This window comes from Pyrus communis, chromosome 13 (assembly GCF_041283825.1).
Source record: "Pyrus communis isolate YQ-2024b chromosome 13, ASM4128382v1, whole genome shotgun sequence".
NCBI classification, from domain to species: domain Eukaryota; kingdom Viridiplantae; phylum Streptophyta; class Magnoliopsida; order Rosales; family Rosaceae; genus Pyrus; species Pyrus communis.
In genome coordinates this window covers 15,513,917-15,539,010 of record NC_142577.1, presented here as the reverse complement: position 1 = coordinate 15,539,010, position 25,094 = coordinate 15,513,917, and the positions used below count along the sequence as shown (strand labels likewise).

The window sequence follows — 25,094 nt, the reverse complement described above, 5'->3', positions numbered from 1 at the left end:
TGCTTTGAAAAAGGGGCACAAAAAAAAATTTGCATAAATCGATTCATACCTTGGTTGAAGGATTCAAAACTTCAAAATCATCATCTCTATCGTTCAAAAAAAGCTTGTCTTTCTCTGTGAGAACGTCTTAGAGTTTTAGCTAAAATGAATGGAGAATAAAGATTCGGTTAGGTTTGATTATTGGTTATGGGTTTGTTAATAAATTTTAGTTTTATTGTTAATTTCATTTTGTACTTAATGGTAATTATGCAATAAGATAAAAAGACAAAGTCACATTTAAAATTTAAGTTGGTGTAGAAATAAGTTAGATAAGTTCAAATAAAACTTCTCAAAACATAAACGCAGAAATTTGAATTCATGTCATATCATAGAAATATGGCCTATAATAAAATCTTGAGAATACTTTTTAATAACAAATCGTTAGTTAGAGTTAAGGTTTAGTAGTATTTTTCTTCATCATTTCCCCCTTTGCCGCCCGCTGTCCCTCACCCAATCCTCTTTTCGTTTTCTTTCTTTTTCTGTTTGGTGTCTAGAAATTAATTTAAATGCAGTTGGGTGCAAAAGAAGCAGTTCCTGAAGCAACTATTTGAATTCAAATTCACAAAGGCGGAGACTTTGGATCGTTCACAATATTTGAGTTTTTAATTTGATTCAATTTTTTACTTTTATTTCTGTAGCAATAGGAAGTCTTAACATGGGTTTCTAGTTTGGGCGAAAAATTGGTTTAGAGATAGAGAGAGCTTTTGTTTTGAGTTTAATGATTACCATAGATCAGGAAAGCTTTGATTTTTCAGTAGTTTGAAGGCTTGAAAACAGAAAAAGTTGGTTACTTTTCGCTGAAAGTGGGCAGAAGGGTATAATGGAGTTTTCGTTTCATTCTCATTGAAATTTTAGGTGGAATGGAAAGGAGCTCAGCAGCACGTGTGATGGGATGGAGCATCGAGCTAGAGAAGGCCCTGCGCTCCAAGAAACCAGGGAGCTCACTCGAAGCCATTTCGGAAATCAGTGCAAGACTCCCACGGTTATGCAGAGAGCCAGAGCCTTCTCCAGCTGTCCACCATCTGTTCGACCTAATTCCTGGCGAGGACAAGCTCTTTTTAAATGCCATCATCCTTCGTCTTGCCAACGCTTTCGAATGTGGAGACAAGCATATAAGGCTCTGTATTGTCAAGGCTTTTCTGTTTGAGTACCGGAAGAGGACCAAATGGAAAGAGTACAACGGAGTTTTCTCCAAAACTCGGGTTTATACGCAGGCGGAATTGCTGAGGATGGTTAAGCTTGTGTTTGACGGTGGGGATGTTGAGGACAGGGCTTTGGCTTTGGGTCTGTTCGGTTGCTGGGCACATTTTGCTAAAGAGAGTTCGAGCACACGCTACTCGGTGCTTTCTAGTTTGGTTTCCTCACACGTTATGGAGGTAAAAGCGTCGTTATTTGCAGCAGGATGTTTTTCCGAGTTATCAGAGGACTTTGCATGCGTTGTCTTGGAGATGCTGCCTCGTATGATGACTTCACCGGAAACGTCACCTGCTATAAGGTTGGCTGGAGCACGAGTATTTGCCAAACTTGGATGCTCACATGCTCTTGCAAATAATGCTTACAAGGTTCTTTTGCGATTTTATTATTTGGCATGAACTCTGTTGGGAATTGCTCTTTTAGAGTTTTAGTTCTTTACTTGTGTACAATGTTTTGATGCTTGCTTAACACTGCTTTATTTCAGACTTGCCTAAAGCTTCTGCTAGAGTCCGCGGATGAGGATTGCCATGTTGCAATGCTGGTTTCTCTCTCCAAACTGGCTTCCAGGTCAACCCTTCTTATATCTCAGCAGGTAATTGTTTTTGGTAGCATATTCTTTCAAATTTCTCGATCCGTAATACTCATTGGCATCTGGATGCAGGTGAACTTGCTTCTCTTGTTTCTTAGCCAAGAAAAACCTCTTCATCTGCGTGCAACTGCAGTAAGAAGCCTGCATTTTATATACAGTCAAGGAATGTGTCATTTTCCTTTAAATGCAGATCTTGTGAGAGCGTTATTTAACATACTAGATGAACCTCAAGTTCCGTCACCCATGCTACGTGATGCACTGCAGACTTTACGTAAGGTTGTTTCTCAGTCCTACAGATTAACTTTTTATTAACATTTTAGCAATTTATATTGACTCACATATGCATTCTGCAGATTATTTCATGTACGGTACCTGATCTACCCTTTGATGTACTTGAATCTTCTAAGCTGTTAAGCGTTGTTGAGAATGCAACTTCATCTCCCATCACGTCTGAGGGCCTGTTAGCTTTTTCTGTTTTGGTAGATGTTTCAAGGAAACTAAGGGGAAGTACAGAGATGGGATCTCTTGCACCTCATTCCTCTCTTCTGCCATCTCATGTGACCTCACTTGTCATTGATCGAATCACCTTGATGGTGAAGCCAGTTTTGGATCTTTGTCAGACCGAGTCTCCAGTGTTTCAACAAGTTAATTGCCTGCTCAATCTTCTTTTCTTTCTAATTCGAGAATATCCGGATATGCATGTCTTTGTGTTGGATCAAATACATGTTTTGGTCAAGTCTTTCTCATATATGCATGACAATCGGGTCGTTACATCAGAAGCAGATGCATTTGTTCGTGATAATGTAGACTTGAAAGGAGAAAAAGGCAGAACTATCAGATCAAAGCTTCTATTTATTGTGTACAGATTTTTGGGGCCCTTTCTTGAAAATCTCAGTGAAGCTGGCGCCATCTCCACCAAAGTATTTGACAAAGTGAAGCTTCTGGTTGAACTTGTAAGTCAGAGCAACTTGCTTGAATGTTATACATACACACTTTACTCTTTGTTGTTACATTGTCGAATCATTTGGGATAACATGGTGCATGAGAGTGAGGGAAGTTACAATCTTGATAAGAACTCGGGCATATCTCTCTCAAGGGAGCATGAAATTCGTACCATTGAACGTGCAAAGAGGATGCTGACAGAAAACAATAAGTGGCCAGCTTACAGAGTCGGGACTTATGCAGCATGTCAGGGAGCCTGGCTCGCTGCCACTATGACATTTGAGCAGTTAGCATCAATGGTTCATTCGATTTCCTGCTGCTGCTGGATGAGATCATTAGTTCAATTTTCAGATTCTGAGAGGAAACTCATGTTGCTGCTGTTGACAAAACAAGGTATAGAGACACATAAATTCGATGTTATACTTTCTAGTAATGATTCAGCTAGTAATATCAGGGAGCATATTAACAGTAGGGAGCTAGCAGCCGCTTACAATGGTCTTTGTTCTTCTTTGGCAACGTTAAAAGTTGATGTCAGAATGGGACAAACTTTTTATTTCCAAAGGTGGTTTTTGTCTTTAAGAGCAAAGGTGCTTGGAGCAGTGGTGGATATAGTTAAAGTTCTGGAAAACATTCAATTTGACCAGCACGACATTCCCAATAATGGACAGGTTGGATACCTCGTATCCTTACAGAAGTTTACTCGAATGTCTGTGCAGTTGAAGAGGCTATCACAAGAATTTGATCTAGTAACAAAATCTTTCATTGACATGGACAGAAAAGTTCAGGAATCATTTCGGAACTCGCACTATCTTGTTCACTGTTGGCTTTTTGTACTGGTTTTTCTCTCTACATTCCAAGCCTAATCAAATCTGTTTCCATTAACGGTCTGGGAACAACAGAGAACAACTTAGACTCAATGTTGATACAAAATCTAATTTGGCGGTTGGGGGCTAGTAACCATGAAACCAGTGCAAATATTTATCTGCTTTTGAATCCGGCTGGCAATCCCATTGATTGTTGTCACTTGCAGTCGAGAATCCAAGCATGTAAGGTTGGTTCTGAAGCAAAATATATTCTCAGTGTTTGTAGGTATGCGGTTTCAGGGATTTCTGGGTTGAAAAGCAAGGCAAACGGAGTCCACAATGTGGAAGGTCTGTCCCAAGCAACCAAAGACGGCTTACAACTTCTGTATAGCATCCTTATGAAATGGATGCAAATCCCCTTCCGGACTCCCAAGTACTTCTTTAAATTAAGGTATGATATCATTCTAACTTGAACATTCTTTTTTTCTTTTTGTTGAATTCTCCATGTCCTAGGCCTTTTATTTGAACAGGCGATTCGTTCTTTAAGAATCAAGGTGTGGAGAATATCTTACTTTTACTCAATCTTTTAAAGCTTTCATATCATTTTTGACATAGTTGATTATTTAGGGTAAAAATCACCATTAAAGCTTCAACTTTAGGGTTTTAGTCTCGGACTGGTTAATCGTTTAGATGTGATGTTTTAAGTCTGTTTAGCTAGCTCTAACATCATATTGTTAGTTATATGATTTTTGCTTTTCTATTTTCACCACCATTCTAATGTTTTCCACTGACATAAATTTCAGGCCTTACCTTGGGTCAGAACTCTTCGCTGTCAATGAAACAAGAAACCCAGATGGAATATACGTCTCCTCAGGCTTCCACTTATCATTACATTTGTGTCTTCAGTTAAGAAATGTGCCACCAGACGTCCTAGTGCGGTTGAAGACTTTGTACTACATGCTTTACAGTGGAGTATCCTTCCAGGAGCCAAGAGGAAGTGGAGAAAACAAGGAGCACAAGCAGGCTTGGGAAGCTGATGACATTGTAGAAATGAATGAAAATCTGTTGCAGTATGTAACCGAGTGCAGTACGAAAAAGAGTAATAAGCGTCGAAGGGGTAAAAATGATGGCGAGTTCGTGAGTACGTTCGTGCGTTTCGAACTGAACGAGAGAGGGCAAGGGTTCTCAAGTTGCTTGCTTGATGTTTCTGCTTTTCCAGCGGGTTCTTACAGAATCAAATGGCATGGCTGTTGTGTTGATAGTCAGGGTAATTGTTGGACTCTACCCCCTTTGAATTCTGGCCCTCTTTTTACTGTACAAAGGTTATAGATTGAAGTTTTGATGAATTAAGCCAAACATGTAAATAGTGTTGTTCACATATGCACTCAAAGTTTTGTGTTCGTTTTCGACCAAAAAAAAAAAGTTGTGTTCGTTTACAAAAAGAAAACGCTAATTGTAACATTGGTTTCTAAAAAATAATCTGATTTTCATTTTACTCATTTTTACCTCTCATACTTTTCTCAAGTTTTAGCCGTTGGATCAAATAAATTAAATAAGATCAGTGAACAAAAATTAACTAGGATTTGTAAAAGATAAAGATGGGTCTGTGAATAGACCTATCCTTTTTCTTTTCTTTTCTGGTCAATAAACCCAATAAATAAAAACAACATAATCCGCAAGTGATGGATTGCTCCGGTCCAGTGATTAGAACTTTTCTTTTCAACACATTAAATAAAGTGTAAATTTGTTTATAATAATACTTTTAATAAAAAATAAAAATAATATAATACAAGAAAAACGTAAGTAAAATGACAGATATAGCCTCAGACCTCAACAGAAAGAGTTCCTCTCAGAACTCCAAATCCCCGCCAAATTCCAACGATCTCTCCGTGTGTGATGAACCTCTCGTACGCATGCAAAACATTTGCCCTCACAACCTCCCGTTCTTACACTTGCGCCACTGCTGTCCACCTTCCCCTGAATCTCCTTCATTTTCTTCAGCTTGCAGGAACCCACCATTCCCTTTCGCTCGCCGAACAAGTTCACGCCCACATTCTCACTCATGGCCTCCAACAAAACCCTTTCCTCGCCACAAAGCTCATCTCTGCTTATGCACTCTGCGGAAAGCCGACCGAGTCGAAACTCGTCTTCGACTCGGTTCCTCTCAAGAGTGTGTATTTATGGAACTCACTGATTAACGGGTATGTGAAGAATTGTGCGTACAATGAAGCTTTTGAGCTGTTTGTGGAAATGTGCAATAGTTATGTATTACCGGATGATTATACCTTGGCGACCATGGCGAAAGTTTCCAGCGAGGTTCGGGACTTGGCTACCGGAAAGTATGTTCATGGGAAGGGTTTGAGAGCCGGGTTTGTCTTGGATACCGTTGTTGCGAATTCTCTGATGTCTTCGTATTATAAATGCGGGAGGATTGATGAGTGTCGGAGACTGTTCGATGAAATGCCTCAAAGAAATGTGGGGTCTTGGAATGCGTTAATAGCGGGGTATACAAGTTCTTTGGATCATAATTTTGAAAAGGAGATTTGGGAAATTGCTAAATCCATGGTGATGAATGGGGTGAAACCTGACGGATTTACTGTTTCGAGTCTTTTGCCTATGTGTGGAGGGCATGATATCAGGAAATGGGATCATGGGAGGGAACTTCATTGTTATGTTGTGAAGTATGAATTGGATTTCGGGTGGGGTTCGGATGTTCATCTTGGGTGTTGTTTGATTGATATGTATTCTAGGAGTGATAGAGTAGCTTCGGCTAGGCGGGTATTTGACCACATGAAGTGTAGAAATGTTTATGCTTGGACGGCGATGGTCAATGGCTATGTGCAGAATGGCGCTCCTGATGAAGCTTTGGTTCTTTTTCAAAAGATGCAGGTGGAAGATGGGGTACAACCCAATAGAGTATCACTTGTGAGTGTCCTCCCTGCTTGTAGTTCGCACATTGGTTTAATGGGCGGAAAACAAATTCATGGATTTGCTATCAGGAAGGAAATGAGTCGTGAAGTATCTTTGTGTAATGCTTTAATCGATATGTATTCGAAATGTGGGAGCTTGGATTTTGCAAGGCAAGTGTTTGAGGATGATTCTTTTTCCAAGGATGCAATCTCTTGGAGCTCAATGATTTCAGGATATGGATTACATGGAAGGGGTGAGGAAGCCCTTGATGTGTATAATAAGATGCTCCATCTTGGAATCAAACCCGACCCAATAACAATCGTTGGGCTCCTTTCTGCTTGTGGAAGGTCAGGATTGGCAAAAGAAGGCCTTTCCATATATAGCTCTGTAACAGCTGATTTTGGAATTAAACCAACGGTGGAGATGTGTGCTTGTGTGGTGGATCTGTTAGGCCGATCAGGAGAGCTTGATCGAGCATTAAATTTCATCAAAACGATGCCTGTAGAACCTGGTCCAAGTGTTTGGGGGGCCTTAGTTACTGCTTCTGTGTTGCATGGGAATCATGACATGCAAGATCTAGCTTATAGATTCCTTATTCAAGTAGAACCCAGAAACCCTTCTAACTATATTTCACTTTCAAATTTTTATGCATCGTCTAGGAGATGGGATGCTGTAGCGGAAATGAGAAGAGTGATGAAAGAAAGAGGTTTAAAGAAGGAGCCCGGATGCAGTTGGATAAGCATTAATTCCAAGACTCATTGTTTCTATGTTGCTGATAAATTACATCCTCGTTCGATTTCAATCTATGAGATGCTGGATTACCTGATCTTAGCAATGAAGGGAGCCTGCTCTTCTGAAGCGGTTGAACATCCAGCATAGATTGTATCTGATGGGGATAGATGCCAGCGATCATATTGCAGGTACCATTTAGATTTAGTGATGTAATGATTGTTGTTAGTTGCTTACCATCTTTTTCTCCTGAGAACGAAATCCGAATACACAAATTTCCTTTTTAGTTTCAGCATGATTCAGGTCTGTTCTAAAAGCTCATATAGGTAAGGCGTATATACAAACTCACTCTCAACAGTTGATCGCATGACCTGCATGTGAGACGCAGAAGAGTGTATACACCCGTTGAATGCAGGACTTTTTCATCTTTTCCCATTGGTGTGACTATCCTAACAAATAGTAATAGAGAGATGAAGTGCAAAACCCTTGTCAATTTGATTAAGTAGATGGTAAACTTGAGAAGATTTTGATGAAGTAGATGGCAACTTGCCTACAAGAAGCCGAAACCCCTTGCAGTTGGTGGCAGTTAGTAGGATTTCTCGTTGCAAGTAGCATCGCTGTCATACGAGAAATACACAGATTTCCATTGAGAGATTACGTGTATGAGCTTGAAATACATTGTTTGCCCCGTCTCCTTCCGGCTTGAGTTTGACACCCTTCAAGCCCCATTCCTCACTTCTCTGTTGGCAAGATGGAGATACAAGCCCACAACTATGTGTAACTTATTGTCTAATACTGGTCTAATAGTAAATTATTGTATACATTTCCAACTAAATAAGAGGTCGCTTGACACCCATTTTATTTTCAATTTTCAGTTTTTTTGTCACTGTTCTTGAAAATTAAAAATTGAAAACTTGTTCGGTAATTACTTTCAGTTTTCAGAACTAAAAATTGAAAACTAAAAACTATATAATTATGAAACGGTGGTTAATATTTACACAACGAAATTTCCTGGATAGCAATTTGTGTTCCTCTTTCGTGTTACTTTTCCATTGTTTACCCCTCGCCAATTCTTGAGGCAGTTGGCCTGCCCTTGTTAATTTGACGGTTGAATCCATATGTACGAAATCCCTGCCAGCTGCTGCTACTGGAAGAATTTTAAACAATTATTGGCCACGAGGGTTCGGCATTAACCACTGCCTAATTCAAGTTTAGAGACTTAAAACTCGGTATGATTTTGTCACTCCCGCACTCGTCTACCCTATCACGCATGACAGAGGAATGTCGCAAGTGACAAGTGCCGCACTCGTTCCCAAATTCGAAATAATTTTGTGACAATATGTGTGTCCATATGTATGCTACTAGTACTGTATGTCACACAGAATGTCAGATTTGGGTCCCATCCGGGATCCTCACATTTGTTCATCATACATCCTACGGCTAGAAAATATTTAATTTTTTTATATTTAAATTTAAACACAAACAGTACCTAATAAAAGCTGACCGCACAATGTACAATGAACGGATAGGACGTGAGAATCCTCACAAAGATCCTCACCCCAGAAATGTCATGTCATTTTCTTCTTTTCTCTAACAAAACAGGACACTCCTAGTTTTATAGAAAAGGAAGTAGGAGGCTAGAGTTCGCCCGAGTCTTATCCCCTACTTATCTGAAATATTATGTGCCTCACCGACGAACGGTCTTGACAGTTTTGCTCAGAGTACCGATCGATCGGGCTCTCTATTTTTTTCCTTTTCCTGGCTTTCTATTCGATGTTCTTCCAATTTCACTGCATTGCACACATTTTCTTCCGATTTTCACTGCAATTTTACTAGAGATGCCTCATTGCTCTTGGGAGAGGAGAGTCGGACATCAAGTACCTCATAGCTCCGCAACTCTTCATTTCTTCCGTTCCCTCTTCGTCCCGTGGCAAGAGCTCAACACCGATGACATGTACATTTGCACTTAGTAAACTTGTATTATGACTAACTGATTACTTTTCTGACAGGTCAGCACAATTTAACACAAGGCAACAACTTCCGTCTTCGTCACAGAACCTATCGTTGGAACTGATGTTCGAGATGAAGCCTCCTTCCAAGTCGTCCGAGTGTACAAGGAAAATGAACACCACTAAGGCAATCCTAGAGTCTTCTTCTTATCCTTCACTCCCCCGGCTCTCTCCAAAAGATACAGATTCTCCCTCAGGTACACATGCTTTCATTTTCAAACCGCTTGCTATCTGAAAAAGAATGCAATTGTAAAAGTTGTTCTTTCACTCTTCTGCCTCTGATTCTCTCTCACGTCTGTAGATATATACTGAACCATACACTACTCGACCGACCCTTCTATTTTTCTGACTTCTTCTACTGAAACCTCTCTTCCGCTCCTGCCTAACGACACCTTCTGACATGGGTAAAATATAAAGCCATCCTAAAGGCAATAAAGCAACAAGGAATTGTGCCATAATCCCGAAGGGCAGGCTTGAGTAGTTGCCTGCCGTTATTCCTATCAGAGAAGCCAGTCCAACACCTAAAACCCCACTAGCTATTGACGAAAAGCACAAGGCTGATGCTAAGAAAGAAGTTAGAGATCCTTCGCATCCTTGAGGGCACAAATCCGCAAATAGTATTGTGAAAGGCAAGATCTTGAACTGTGCAATAGTCTCTGCTAACCCCGAAAAACAAAGAACAAACACCTCATTTGGAATCCCCAGTCTGACATTGATCCGTCTCACTAAAACAAGGTCAAGAAGAAGCGAAAAGGCATACACCAGCTGAACAACACCAACCAACCTTCTCACCGGAACTTTTTTCCAGTAACGGTCATAAAGTACAGCAGTGGAAAGAAGCATCAACTGGCCGATCACTCGAGACATGCCAATGATTGAAGGATCGAGATGTAGATATTGTGTTTGGTAGCAGAAGATGGAACCTGAGAGGACTGGGACCATGGTAATAGAAGCTACAATCCAAATAAGAGGGCGAGCAATACTTTCCTCTTGAATTCCCATCTGCAGCTCAGAAAATTGTTTTCTGATACTTTCAAAGATTGGCTTTCGTATAAGACTGTTGTCCGGCAACTGTGGTAAACCAAGAGATTCCTCTCGTATTCTCAACGAAATTGCAAGCTGAGCGGAAAGTAAAACTGCAAATACGAGAAACATGGTTCTGGGCGGTGTTTTCATCAAGAAATAACCACCTATTAAGTTACCAAGGATTCCACCAGCAGCTGCTGCCATGAATGCATAAGACTGGAGGCCAGTCATATTTTTTTCTTGGCCATACTCTGCAACAAGAGCATCCTGTGCTACTTCCGTAATGGACGCTCCAAGATTACTCAGAAGAACGCAGGCCATGAGGGTAGGAACTGCTCGAGCTGCAACAGGGATCAGTGCCATTGGCCCCCAAGACAAGACCTGTAAAACAACTGACAAGTTCGAACTCCATCAGATTCTCCCATGAGAAGTTGTTCAAGCCATCAGTAATACACCCAAGGCCGAGAGGTCTCACACAGCAAACAAGACTTTTTTTTTAATTTGCCTTTTCCAAATCCAAATTTAGTTCATTCTACTTTCTGATCGATAAATTGTTTACCCCGTTAAATAGTGTTGTTAAGCTTAAGCCAGTCTTTCAAAGGAATTACAGCATAAAACTAGTAGGATTCATGAAACTTATACGGAGAAATTTATTGTATTACAAATCGAAAATCTTTCTTATATTAACAATCTAACTTTTACTCTCGATTGTCAATCAAACGAATTTGCGGAGGCATCAGACAAATAGAATCTACAGCATAACCAAGCAAAGGAAAGAACAAAAAGTACCAAGAATACAACATAAACCACCATAAAGAAGCCTTCCTCTTTACGGATTCGAATAAAAAAGCACATATAATATGACCTTACACCGACAATGCATCTTCAAATTTAACATAACTCTCTACAATGAACATAAGAAAAGTAGCAAATAAAATGAAATCAGACCGAAAACCACGAAGGAGATAAGGCAAGAAAATTTGAACTGACCTCCAATGGAGATATAAGGAACTCTATGAGCACCAGAAATGTAAAGAGCATCAGAAAGGACTCCATACAAGGGCTTGGCCACCATGGGAAGGTTAGCAGAATGCTGCACAAGCTGCAATGTGGAAGGATGCATTTGCAGATTGTGGGCCATGTGGAAGTTGAGAGCCAGCCATGGAAAACACCTGAAACCCTGCATCCAGTACCCAAATCCACACAGAAACAACATTTGCTGCCTACCCAGTTGGGGAAATCGAAAGCCTCTCCTTTCCTCATGGCTGCTGCTTCTCCTGGTTTTTCTGTAAACAACTTGAGTTGCTGAGTTTGGCAGGATTGGGTTTTTGATCTGGGTTTTAGGTTGGATGGGTCCTGCTGGGTTTAGGCGGTGAAAACAAAGGATGGGGTTTCGGTGGAAAGGAGGTTGCTTTTTTGGTGGGGGTTTTGGGGTGATTGACAGTGATGATATCCATGGATTTTCAGAAGAAATTGATGGATAAATCATGGTAATTACTAATTAATATTAATTGGGGACTTGAAAAAAATGGGAAAAACAAGAAAGAAATGGACTGAAAGTTGCTATGATTGTGTGGAGTTTTGATTGAAACAATGAGGGGAAGTAGAAGTGTGGTTACCTATCAATATATATTCTTTTATAATTATGTAAGCTGCCATTGAAGATGAATTGCTTTGAGAAGAAGATAGAAGAATATGCTATCTTGTTAATGGAGAGATCTAGAAACTGTGTTACGTATCATTCTTAATCATTTTGCCTTGAACAATCTAGCGTGGGAGGGAGAGAGTGAAGACAATGCAGAGTATATGACCCATCAGCTCAATTGAGGCTAATACCCGTTGGTTTTAGCGGTTGGTTTGGCTTATATTGCTTGTCTAGGCGCATTGATGTTCATCGGTCTCAAACGGTAGTAATGCTCATTATCTTATTTATTATTATTGAATAAATTTAAGTTTTGAAATTTAAGTTTATTCATTATAAAGTTTTCAAAATTTAAACTCATTCATTGCCACCATCACTTAATGCTGGTGAGCACAAATATTTCCATATTTTCTTGATGTTTTTTCAGGTTTAGAGGAAGAAAATTAAGAGGTAGGACAGTCTAACTAATTGGATTGTAATGCTCTCTTACACGTCATTATTAAATAGTTAGAATTGACATATGTACAATTCTCGATGTATACGATCCTATTGGCCAGCTCCCCATGTTGAATGTGTGTTTTAGAGAGAATGATTTACGTGAAAATGAGATGCTAAATGGCAATACCTCATAACAATCTTACGAGTTTATATAAAAAAGTTAAAACTCATAACAATGCATTAAAATGCCACTAATATAGCGTTATGATTCAACTGCACACGCGCCTATAAACGCAAGTGAGTCAGAGGAAACAGGGACGAATACGGGATTGGTGAGGGTGGGGTGGGTCTCACATAGAGATTTGTCTAGAGTCAATTTCTGTACCAAACACAGCGGATCTGAGTAAAAAGCATTGTTTGGAAATTTGGGACTGCATGTGAGGTGTTGGATCCGTAACGACCGTTCGTTTGTGCGCAACTTGTTGGGAGTTTCACACGCGCGGTTGTACTTCACGACGCCGGCAAGATCCGTGTGTATGGTCGACTAGAGGAACAAGCGCGTGGGATTCCTAATCAGGTGCATTTTATTTGGCAGCATATGCAATATGGGACGTGTAAAAGTTTTCCTTTCTTTAATGATATTCTTTCAAAATTAAAAATGAATGGTTTCAAAATTAAAAATAAATAAAATTAATTTATTCATAAATTTGTAGAAGAAATTTATTCTCATCAAGGGCCTTCAATGTAATGTTCGTTCATTCATTTTTGGATTGTAGTTGACTAGGTAACGATCATGGGAAGCAAAGTGGGAAAACAAAAATGGGACATCTACTTTTCTTTGAAACGGGTCGAACTTTTACCAGACATACTTCACATTTTTTTATAACTTTATTTTTTAGCGTGATTGTTATTTCGCTATTTGGCTCACCAATCAAAACTAACTTAGGTTACTCGATAAAATATCAAATTTAACATCGTGGCTAGTAAACATAAAACAATTTTTATGTACCCTTTACTCAAGAATGAGGAAGTGTAGCAAGACCATTTTCTAAGTTTGCCTCTGTCTGACTTTATTGGGTTTTCACTGAACAAATCAAATCCAAATTCATAACACAAAAAGCATGTGTATCTGATACACTGCCCAATTAATTCTCTTCTAATCAATTTGGTAAGAAATTACAACTCTTTTTTATTTTATAATTTTTCCAATATGGGCTTTGCAACCGAAACTTTGAAATTCTATTATACTTCGATGTACCGTGTATTAAATTTTTGTTCGTAAAATATTAATCATTCAATTATTGACTAATAATTTAACGACGAAAATTTGAATACAAAATCCCTTCAAATTCGTGCCATCCTAATGTGGAGAGCAGGAGAGGAAGTGAAGGACGGCTGGTGACATAGAAACCCACCTAACTGCCGACAAAATTTCAATATAATCAAGCACCCTTGACATGGAAAGTAAGAGATGATCAATGAGAAAGAAGAGAGCATTGAGGAGATAGAGAGGAGGAGGAAAGAGAGAGAATGAAGAGAGGGGATTGGAGGAGAGAGTAGGAAGAAAAAAAAATAGAGGAGAGAGATAGATTCGGAGCGAGTAAGGAGAGAAGGGAAAGAAAGGTTTTTTGAAATAGTCTTACAAAACAAGTTTTAATGCCTACAACTTGAAAAGTGTTTTTAAGTTTAAAAAGTTGGATTCTAATAGAGTACCAAATATGTCCTAAGCTTTCCAATGTTCCCAATCCATCATTGAAGGAAGGAAGACTCAAGAACACTAAGTTCTAACGGCTCATTATTATTAAGTTAGCTGAGTTGTAAAGTGATAGATTCAATGAGTTGTGATGTGATAGAACACTAAGTTCTAAAGACATGAGTATAATTTCAGGGACAACAATCACTAGCTTATTCAGGAAAGTAGGAGATCATTGGTTTTCAAATAGTTTTCTACAATGCTCCAGAGTATCCGAAATTTCGGTTTTTTTTAACCGCTAGATCTTCGATCAAAAATGCATATGCCACAAGGGAATGTATCCTAATCTTCTGCAAAATACCAAACTGTAAAGAGAGATTTGAATTGCCAAATTTGTTACTAGCACAAACATTTGCAAGAACACAAAAACAAATTTGACCGGCAACTTGAAACTTTCTACATTGCCTGCTCTGCTTGACTTATTTTTGCAAACCTTTTGGCTATTGTGGATGCAAATTTCTGCCTTCTTCTTCTTGACAAGATTGCACCTACAAAACAATTAACACCTTAGGTCAAGGCCAAGAGCCTCAAGCACCCCAATTTTGGGGTGGGGGGGGGCTTTGGCCGAAGAACCTCCGATGCCAAAGTTAGAATTTAGAGAGAAGTGTTTGGAGAGTTTTGCAAGAGTGTGGAACTAGGTTTTTAGAGAAAAATGGGTAGTATTTATAGGGCATGGCCGGTCCCCTTTGGAGAAAAGGTGGCTGGCCTTTGGGATACTTTTGTGTGTATTTTGTGGTTTAATGTGTGAGTTATTTGGCAATTAATGGATTAATTAGGTAATTAATCCATTAATTAGCCAATTAACACATTTTTGGAATGAATATTTTGGAGGTTATGTAATTTATGTGGAATATTTTATAAGTTATGGAATGATAGCTAATTGATTAGCTAAAAGAGGGAAAAAGAGGTAAAAATATATGGAATGAAATAAGTTTTGGGAGTTACTTTGTAGAAGGGATTTGATGAGATGGATTTTGAATTGTTACCTATTTTGGGCACTTTTGACTTGATTGAGGGATGATTGTCCACTGCTATCGCGTAGGAATCCCGATATGCCTCAAGGGTATTTTTGTCCTCTTCTATCCAAAAATCCACATGTCGTCTTGTGATTATTTTTAACTCCACAGCTATCCTTGTCAATTCTGCAGGCATTACCATATACTTGTTTAAATCTGCACTAAAATCCCATCCCCTAGACCACGTGTTTTTCTCGCGATTTCATTTGACTTCAGAGAGAACATGAATTGTAAGTTTTCTGTCAAAAAGGGTACGATGTAGGACGAGGAATAAAACAACCTACGAAATACAAATTGTAAGTTTTCTGTCAAAAAGGGTATTTTTTTCATAACGATTAATTTGCAGCCGTCTTTTCCACCACTTAATAGAACGAGCATAAAAACTCACATACAAAAACAAGGAAACAAAAATAAAAAAAAATAAAAAAATCATTTGACAACTTCTACTCACAGAACAAGGAACAACTTGTTTTCCTCGTGATTGCATTCAACTTACGATTATACAATTCAAATGAAGTGTGGATGTTATATGCTTATGAGCTTAACAAAAAAGCAGCCATGACAATCTTAGTATGCATGCAGAATTCTAAACAATCGAATGACCAGATGCAATCGAAGGATTGGGAGATGCACAAGTGACTGAAATCAGCAAGAAATTGTTACTGACATCCAAAATTTCATGACATTTGAAGAAAAAGGTTCATTTATTCATTCACAAGAGAATCAGGAAATTTTACTCATTCGCTTCCAAACAAGAATTGCAACAAAGTACATTCCATATATTTTTTTGCCTTTGCGATTCATGCAATATTCCACATATTGTACTTCATTACAATGAAAAGAAGAACTAAAAGGAAAAACCAGATGATTTGTAAAACTGACACCAATCAGGGCACAGAGTACTTCATCCAAAAAGAATCTATGAAGTGTACGATCTAAGCCGAAGATTTAAACAACCTAAGAATTAGATCAGTGTGACTGAGTTTAGTTTCATGAAAAGAATTTAACCTACGTGTATGAAAAATCTCAACCCGAGAATGAAGAGTGCTCAGTTTTTTCCAGTGGGTTGGATAATAGAGATGGATATCTACATGAGCTTGTAGTAGCAGTCGCCTCCACTGAGAAGGAACTGATAGGCTTTATCACAGTGACACCTGAAGTGAATGACCAAGCAGTCACCCTTCTTCCCCACACTCACAGATTCCGCAAAATCTTTCCCCCCGTCATCCTGCAAATTCTTTACGCATCAAAATTAGCTGACATTTTAATAAGAACATGCCAAATCATGCTTGCTTTGACCGGTTAATTAGAAAATATATGAAACATGGAAAAGAAATAAAAAAATTTAGCTTTTAGTGTTAGATCATTCTGATCTTGTTTGTTCGAAAGAAATCAAAATACCAAATCTTACTATGATTGATTGGTTAAAAATCATGAGAAAATCATATCAATTTCAGACCCAATACCTCAGCAGTAGCGGTGGCGTTGTCATGAAAATCTTGATCAGTGTCATCAACAATTTGCACTTGTTCTTCTTCCACCGCTTGTTCCTCACGATCTTCGTCTTCTTCCATTAAGTCTTCTTCACGCATCAGTTGCTGGCACCACAGGCTCATCTCTCTCAAGCGGTCCTTCATCCTCCTCAGCCTCTGCAATCATTTTCCCCAAAAACCAATTTCAAAAACAATCGAAACAGGGAGAACGAATCAAACTTTACGTAAATTAACAATTTCCCCAAAACCGTATTTCATACCATCCAAAAACAGATAAATAATTCACATTTCGCAGATTAAAGCATAAAATCAACAACCCCTTTCATCAGCAATCCAAAACGAGGGAGAGGGAAAGAAATGAATTTTTCAAAAAATTAGAGCATAAATTAATTAAATTATTTGGTATTACCTTAGAATCGGGTGTCCAAGTCGGTGGAGAAATGGAAGTCTTGGGAGGAGGTGGAGGAGTGGGACGAGGTCTTGGCCGCGGAGAGTGGTTGAGATCCGAGACGGAGCGGCGGAGAGTGTGCGGTTGAGGAAGAGGAGGCAGGACCGGTGCCGGGAATGGGACGGAGTCTTGGGAAAGTGGTGGCGGTGAGGAGAGTAGGGAGGAGTCATGTTGGGCAAAGAGAGGCAGGAAGAGAGTGCTCAAATGGGTTGTAGGCGTTGGACGCAGACGTAGGGTTGTAGGGGTCGGAGATGCAGCGGCGGAGTAGGGGGAGGGAGATCTTGCGGTAGCCAGAAGAAGCTGCAGGGAGAGAAGAATCTTGTTCTGGGTTCTTGGATGGAATCTGCGGGTGGTGGTCGTGGTGGTGGTGGCTCATGGTGGGCGGCGGAGAAATTGGGTCTTGGGATTTCTAGAATTCTTTGGTTTCTTGGTAGCTGTTTGGGAAAATGGAGAGGGTGTGGTTGGTTGTTCTAAAGAGTGAAAAGGGATTTGCAACGGATTAACAACAGCAACACTGATCGAGATTTGAGAGTCAATCAGATCAGTCACGTAAGGCCGTTACGTTTTGGCGCCAGATTAAGAACCAAGGGTATTGAAAACAACACCGTCTCATTTTTCCGAATAATTATGAAAATGGAAGGGTCTAGGCAACCAGCCCGTCTAGCTCAGTTGGTAGAGCGCAAGGCTCTTAACCTTGTGGTCGTGGGTTCGAGCCCCACGGTGGGCGATCTGTTTTTTTTTTTTCGTTTTCAATGTGTTAAACGTTAGGTGAGTGTTGGAAAATGAATTTGTAGAATACCCCTCTTTCTCTTTTTACTCACCCGTTAGTTTTTGTTCGTTGATTTTCTTTACTTAATTGAATCTACCGATTAGAAATAGCAATAGAATACCCCTCTTTCTCTTTTTACTCACCCGTTAGTTTTTGTTCGTTGATTTTCTTTACTTAATTGAATCTACCGATTAGAAATAGCAATTGGATGTATGATTCATATTTTTGCTTTATTCAATCTAACAATTAAAAATAAACATTGAATATGAATGCGGAGAAAAATGTATGTTGAGATCAGTTACTCAGATTCGTTGATTGATGGCATGGGAAAGGGGCATTTGATCATGTATTCATCAGTAGGTAGAGGGGTTGCCTGATTCATGAATGCGGAGAAAAAAGGTATGTTGAGATCAGTTACTCGGATTCATTGATTGATGGCATGGGAAAGGGGCATTTGATCATGTATTCATCAATAGGTAGAGGGGTTGCCTGATTCACTAGTCTATCTTCTGAACTCATCGGTGGGGTGATACTAAACTATCTTCTAAAGGTTGATACTATTGCATAGGCTTGGGGTTTCCATACTTGCCCATGGGTATTTTTGTGTTTGTTGGCCCCAAGCAAATAGGGGGATTCCCCATCCATTTATCTTTCTATTCCTTTCCCCCTTTCCAATCTTGGGGCGTACTATACCCTGATTCAGGGGCATTCTTCCTCTCATTATTCCAATTCTCCTCCAAGGCCCTCTCGTGATTACTTGATTGGCTAATTCAAAGGATTGAAAGGGTATGTGTTGGTTAGTTACTGATGGGTTTGAATATCCTTCACACCATTGTTGATGGACATAATATAAAAAGGGTATGAGATATTTATACATGTTTGAAGTTTGCATTTTTTTTTCTTCTATATTTGGAGAATGAGAATCGATTTTGGGATTGCTTCAAAAAAATTTTGTAGAAGAGAAAAAGAAACTCGATTATTATGAAGTTTAATGAAAATACTATACTTGGGTGGCTAAGTTTGAGTTATGTTTTCGCGGATTTTAAATTTGAGAAAGCTTTACGAAATAAAAAAATGTCCCAAAAAATATTTATCATTCGGGTGTCCGAGAACGAGGAATCCCATTCTTGTGAACAAACACAATCCCTACATAAAGAAGGCCTCGTTTCTTCGCGAGTGGATCGAACAATTAACCGACTGCCCAAGTCCCAACTATTGCCTTGTCAAGATGGGTCTAGAGAAATTTTGGGCTTCTGTGCCTCGTAATCCTGTTGGGCCTTATTTACAGGAGGACTATGTAACCTATAAAAACTACAACAATAAGGACTAATTGGTATGTATGACGTATTGTCAAGACCTCAATCCTCCTCCTTCATTGAGGTAACTCCCGACTTTTATGGCTAGCTTGTTTGATGTCGATGTATTTTTATAATATAGCTTTTTTTTGTTGTACTGTGAAAATAATCAGTTACGTAGTAAAACATTTGAGTCAACCGTTAAATTGTGTTTGTAAAATTATTTTTATAAAATTGTTGTGAGTAATCAACTAGTTAAGTTAATAACATGACATACCTAAGATTATAAAATCATTTGGTGAACGAATTTGTGTCCGTTGCACTACTCCGCCACAAAACATAAAAGTCAACTAGTTTTTCTTTTCTTTTGGTGACACTCAACTAATTTTTTACGAGACCAAACTGTGTGCAGTGCAGTGCGCAGATTCCGTACAAAGGTAAAAACTCAAGCAACAAAATTATTTGTGTATGTGTTATTGACCTTTGATTATATATATTTGTTGTTGTCACAAATATTCATCAATACCTACAAATTGTATACCCGGCAAACAGATTTTATAGTTGGTTTTCATTTTTCAATTAGTTTAATACGGTTTAGTTTATGAGTGATTGACATTTAATTTATATATATATATAACCCTTAAGTACATAGATATCGAAATAAATAAAGAATCGAACTCAGAACTTTAAATACAAGCGCCTCGTAAAAAGTTGACATTTGCCATTATTATGAACTAGCCATGAACGATCGAGCAGCCGCAAAAGCGGTTATCTGATTCTAAAGGGTAATTGGGGTTATGCAAAGTTGACAATCAAATTGCATTTTTATTTTTGTTTATGTCAACAGTCGTTGCATGAACTTATCTTAAAATTATAAAATAAAATAAAAATATATATAAAATGGCCTGTTATTATTATTGTTTAAGCAATCTCTGATTCCCTGCCCCTGGATTTACGCCTAGCTATATGAAATGTAAGGAATCCCATCTGTTGGACTGCCCATTCATTTTTCGATGCAAAATGATAGCGATTTAATGATAATCAAATAGTAAATTTTTGATAAGAACGTCACAGGATGTGATCTAAAGGTTTTTCAAATAAAAAGAAATATCACGATCGGTGCAAAATCATGTTGTATTTTATGATCTGTGAGCCAACTTATAATAAAAGTTTGAAATTCATTGTTTACCATAATCCAAATATTCTTAATCTCTGACGTACATTATTTATAAGCTTAAATTCGTATTTTAAAATTTAATGCATATGGTTGCATACGTTTAGTAAGTTCTCGAAGCCGTTTATGAATTAAATTTGGATTTATTTTTTCTCTTTTTACAAGAATCGATACAAAAAATTTCATTATTAAGTGCATGATCGTGTTAATATATCTATTTTTAATGATCAATTTCTTGATCGGAAGAGAAAGTTGCACAATGAACAATAATGGTAAAATCTCTAAACGATCACGAGAAATTAAAAATGTTAGTGCGAATTTGCTACAAAGATGACAAATGTGACAACTCTGAAACGAAATCCAATCGTTAAAACAAGGAGGCCACATCAACTCGTTGAAACAAGACTAACCCACTAAGCGGGACATCACAAAAACTTAAACTACACTATTTAATTATTATCTATCTTTAAATTAAATTCAAAAATAAGTGACCAGACCTCTTTAATTACTCGATGACTAAGAGAATATTTATTTTTGAAATAGACAAAAATAGTAAAATTGAAGTGTGAACAGTTGACATTTAATTTATATATATAAACTTTAAGTACATAGATATCAAAATAAATAAATAATCGAACTCAAAATTTTAAATACAAGCAAATTAACATTTGCCATTATTATTAACTAGCCATGGCCCATGAACGATGGAGCAGCCACGAACGGGGCTAGCTGATTCTACAGATTAATTGGGGTTATGCTAAGTTGACAGTCAAATCATTAATGTTAAATATAAATACACACACACACACATATGTTGAGTAGTCGTGTGACATAACATAACCGTGATCTCACTGAGTTGCAGTTTTTTCCTTTTTTTTTTCAAGTTGCATTAAGTCGTTGCATATTTGGTTTTTGTTTTTAGCAACAGTCGTTGCATGACCTTGTCATAAAAGGAAAGGGATCTTTTCTGGATCCCTTCCACTAAGGCCTCCTTATCGACTAATCTAGAGCTTTGAAATTTGATTCAACAGCTACAAATAGGGATCCACTTTAAAGGTTATAATAACTTTAGCCGTTTATCAAATTTCAAAGGTCCGGATTGTTTGATGAGGACTTGGTGGAAGGGATCCGGAGAGAATTCCTTTCTGTCATAAAATAAAATAAAATAAAATAAAATTAAAAAAAAAAAAATATATATATATATATATAATGGCATGTTATTATTATTCTTGTTGTTGTTTAAGTTGAATAAGGATCATCCTCGGATTATTTTTGTGAGGATTCTAAGAATTCTCAAATTGTGTCCGTTTATCGTACATCGTGCTGTCATAAATCATTTTAAATATTTTTATTTAAAATTAAACATGAACGGTACCTGATAAAAACTACTCATATAATGTACAATAAATAGACACGATTTAAGGATCCCCAAGATCCTCACAAAGACGATCTGAAGAGATCCTCATTCGTTTAAGCCATCTCTAATTCCCTGCCCCTGGTTTACGCCTTGCCATATGTGCTGTAAGGAATCTAAACAAGGTCTCCCATCCGTTAGACTGCCCATTCATTTTTTGATGCAAAACGATAGCGATTTATTGATAATCAAATAGTAAATTTTTGATAAGAACGTCATAGGATGTGATCTAGAGGTTTTTCAAATAAAAAGAAATATCACGATCGGTGCAAAATCATGTTGTATTGTATGATCTGTGAGCCAACTTATAATAAAAGTTTGAAATTCATTGTTTACCATAATCCAAATATTCTGAATCTCTGACATACATTTTTATAAGCTTAAATTCGTATCTTAAATTTAAATGCATATGGTTGCATACATTTAGTAAGTTCTCGAAGCAATTAATGAATTAAATTTGGGTTTGTTTTTTATGGCAGTGGTAGGAGAATTTTTGACACACCCCGACCGAGGTAGGAGCGTGCTGGCCGTCACACGAAGGCGACGTAGCCATGTGCACGTGCGGAAGCTAATAGAGTAGTAATAAAAAAAGTACGAATAATTAAAAACTAGCATTCAAGTACTAGAATAAGTGCTAGTTAGTGTGATACAAATTCAGAGCAGGTCTATAGCAGTCCAAATAAAATAACAACCGTAGTACGCCCGAAGGCGAACCTACAATGTAGAGTGTCTGTCAGAACGCCGAAAAGCTCGCAAGGGAAACCACCGCAACGGCTAAGCAACTAGAACCTGGAGGGGCGCAAAACAAAGGCGTGAGTGGGCAAAAACAAAGCTCTTTGAAAACCATTTAGCAAAACACAATCTAACCCCTCACCGTAAAACCTGTATACGTCCCAGAAAATAACATATGTACGTATGTATAGATATGCTCAAACATGCTCAAGGGTATGCCAACATGCTCAATATATGCTATGACAAATCTCCTAATGATATGCAAGTGCTCAGGTGTAAGTCATATCAATCACACAATCCTCTGGCAGCCGGAGTCACCTAACGTGGCCTGTACGGCTGTATATAGAGCTCAACTGTCAATCTCAATAACTAAACCTGCCCACGAGTCGGAACCACCTAAAGGGTCTGTACGACAGGCCTGGGTGTAACATGTATATACGCTCTAGTGCTACGATCACGTGAAGGCTGTGCGAATAATCGCGGGTCACCTACGAGTCGGAACCACCTACTGTGGTCTGTACGACAGGCCTATGCACCTAACTTGGATCCAAGCTGAGCGTATGGTGCGGGAGGTGAACAACACGTGAAGGACTGTGCCCTACTCTGGGCGGGAGCACTAACACCGGGGGTGCAGGTTATGAGCTCTCTAATCGTCTCTAACCACTATTTAATGCAATCGTTAATTAACGCTTACCTGGCACTTACCTATGCCTCCACAGCACCCACACATAAATATATATGACATATGCATATGTATATGTACGCCACAAATGATGCATGCAACGATGCATAAATGATAAATAATAAAGTACATGGCATAAGGCAAATAACCCTTTTTAAATCAATTTCTGGGAATATAAATGTATATAGGTATATACGGAAAACAAAAGCCCACTCACTGGTATGTAGAAGGGTCGTAGCCCCCCTGCCTCGAATGTGCACGCTCGTCCTCGGGATACGTGTCACCTATATGCGAATTAACTATAAAAACGTTAACTTTAGAGCACATAACCGTCCATTCAAAATAACTTCTCATACATTGCTCAAAATGGACAAATGAATATACCAACGTGACCTACACAACCTCACGATCACAACCATATTTTTAAAAAATTTTTGGACCACGCACGCGCCCCCACGCGCCTGGAATGGCACGGGTCCACGCGCCCCCACGCGCGGCCACGTGCACGGCACACCGACGGAATATTCCGTTGACTGACGGAATATTCCGTTGACTGACGCCGTTAGTCCTGTAGGAATATTCCGTTAAGTCCAACGGAATATTCCCCTGTCTTCTCCGGCGAGCCGCCGCCGCCTGCGCCGCCGCCGGCGCCGCCGCCGTCGCCGGCGCCGCCGCCGGAAAACTGGAAATTTTTCAAACTTCGTTTTCTCACTCGTTTTTCAACCATTTTTCACGTTCTTTATACCAAAATGAAGCTTAGGACTAGTAGAATCACGTTAGACTACTTTTAAGGCCTAAAAATCAAAGAATCTCACCTGCAACAACGATCCAAGTTCGGCCAACTTTGAAACTAAGCTTTCCCGACGTCCAAATTCACCCAACGAAGCATTCCCAAGCTCCTTGAGGTCTCTCTAACACAACTACAAGCTTAAAAAGCCCAAAAACACAATGTATAAAACTTGCATGAACAGTACTCAATTCGGCCATTGTTGAATCGACGTGAAAACGAAGTATTCCTCACCTGAAAATGGTATGGTTGAGCTCGCCTCGACCTTACGAGTTGAATGGTGTAGCTGGTTTCCACGATCTGTTAGGATTGTGTGGGTTGTGGGTTTGTCCGTACGTTTTCAAAGGGAAGGAGGAGAAATGGAGCTCGGGGGAGAGAGAGAGAGGAGAGTCAGAGGGAGAGAGAGATAGCAAGTGTGAATGTGTGTGTGTGTGACCCCCACAACTGTCCACACCACACAAAACACCAAAAACCTAATAGAACAAACTAGGGGTAAAATGGTCATTTCACACGTACGGTTCGATCGTTTCGGGACGGGATGTCACAATTTTTACACATAAGTGGTATACCGCATGATATTATATAAGTGGTAGAAAATTTTATTTTTTCTGTTATTAATTTTTTAATACAAGAATGTCATCACTTGTATAGAGACACATGGTGTACCACTCCGTGTTCTGATCATATTGAAAATCTATCCAATAGTAGGGTGTTGTTTAAGACGTATCACATGTGTACATTTTTTTTTTCTTTTTACAAGAACCAATATAAATATTTTCATTATTAAGTGCATGATCGCGTTAATATATCTATTTTAATGACCAATTTATTGATCAGGAAAGAAATCTGCACAATGAACCAAGGTTCTAAAATACGCTAGGCGCTAGTCAGGTGGCGGGCTGGGACCTAACGCCTAGGCGGATTTAGGTAAATTTTTTGTATATCTTGTAAATAAGTGCATAATTACACTTACAAAAAATTATACTCGTATGAAATTCATGAATAAAATAATAAAATAATGATAAAATACAAAAAAAAAAAATTATTTAACAATCTAAAATTTAAAAACACAATAAACATATATGTCATATAACTTAAGACACTTTGAATGATAATATGTAATTTTTAAAATATAAAAGTGGTTGGCTGGTTCATAATGAAGAGAAGGCGCATGCATCCTAAGCCTGGCAATTCCTGATACGACCTGATT

General features: G+C 38.6%; 2 protein-coding genes, 1 long non-coding RNA gene, 2 other non-coding genes and 1 pseudogene across 7 annotated transcripts; 3 read left to right on the top strand and 3 right to left on the bottom strand.

The window, feature by feature from the left end:
* The first annotated feature begins 412 nt into the window (after positions 1-412).
* On the top strand, positions 413-4,967 carry LOC137738168 (uncharacterized). Its single transcript, XR_015954584.1, has 5 exons — positions 413-1,601; positions 1,718-1,825; positions 1,895-2,098; positions 2,176-4,018; positions 4,371-4,967. It is a non-coding gene; the product is annotated as an uncharacterized LOC137738168 (transcript).
* Positions 4,968-5,405: 438 nt separating this feature from the next.
* On the top strand, positions 5,406-8,074 carry LOC137738341 (pentatricopeptide repeat-containing protein At3g12770). Its single transcript, XM_088683081.1, has 2 exons — positions 5,406-7,397; positions 7,494-8,074. The coding sequence occupies exon 1, from the start codon at positions 5,464-5,466 to the stop codon at positions 7,354-7,356; it is 1,893 nt and encodes a 630-aa protein (XP_088539207.1). The 5' UTR covers positions 5,406-5,463; the 3' UTR covers positions 7,357-7,397; positions 7,494-8,074.
* A 582-nt stretch (positions 8,075-8,656) lies between these two features.
* On the bottom strand, positions 8,657-12,064 carry LOC137737574 (putative folate-biopterin transporter 8, chloroplastic). The gene is made up of 2 exons (XM_068477104.2): positions 11,232-12,064; positions 8,657-10,633 (listed from the first exon to the last, which is right to left on the bottom strand). Exons 1-2 carry the CDS (start codon positions 11,728-11,730, stop codon positions 9,480-9,482), a joined length of 1,653 nt encoding a protein of 550 aa, XP_068333205.2. The 5' UTR covers positions 11,731-12,064; the 3' UTR covers positions 8,657-9,479.
* Positions 12,065-15,801: 3,737 nt separating this feature from the next.
* Positions 15,802-17,574, bottom strand: LOC137736567 (uncharacterized; annotated as a pseudogene). Its single transcript, XR_015954710.1, has 3 exons — positions 16,993-17,574; positions 16,557-16,739; positions 15,802-16,318 (listed from the first exon to the last, which is right to left on the bottom strand). The product of XR_015954710.1 is annotated as an uncharacterized LOC137736567 (transcript).
* Positions 17,575-17,685: 111 nt separating this feature from the next.
* TRNAK-CUU (transfer RNA lysine (anticodon CUU)) lies at positions 17,686-17,758 on the top strand. The gene has a single exon. It is a non-coding gene; the product is annotated as a tRNA-Lys (tRNA).
* Positions 17,759-22,245: 4,487 nt separating this feature from the next.
* Positions 22,246-24,208, bottom strand: LOC148691828 (uncharacterized). Of its 2 annotated transcripts, XR_015955305.1 has the most exons (4): positions 24,119-24,208; positions 23,913-24,024; positions 23,315-23,396; positions 22,246-22,472 (listed from the first exon to the last, which is right to left on the bottom strand). It is a non-coding gene; the product is annotated as an uncharacterized LOC148691828 (long non-coding RNA). The 2 variants fall into 2 exon arrangements; XR_015955304.1 differs by lacking the exon at positions 24,119-24,208 and having other exon boundaries at positions 23,913-24,051.
* Positions 24,209-25,094: the final 886 nt, after the last annotated feature.

Excerpts from the sequence above, each read along its gene's own strand:
- LOC137737574 (XM_068477104.2), bottom strand. The coding sequence starts at position 11,730 with ATGATTTATCCATCAATTTCTTCTGAAAATCCATGGATATCATCACTG. Across the intron at positions 10,634-11,231 it reads TCCTTATATCTCCATTGGAG|TTGTTTTACAGGTCTTGTCT; the intron begins GTCAGTTCAAAT and ends CGAACTTGTCAG.
- LOC137738341 (XM_088683081.1), top strand. The coding sequence starts at position 5,464 with ATGAACCTCTCGTACGCATGCAAAACATTTGCCCTCACAACCTCCCGT.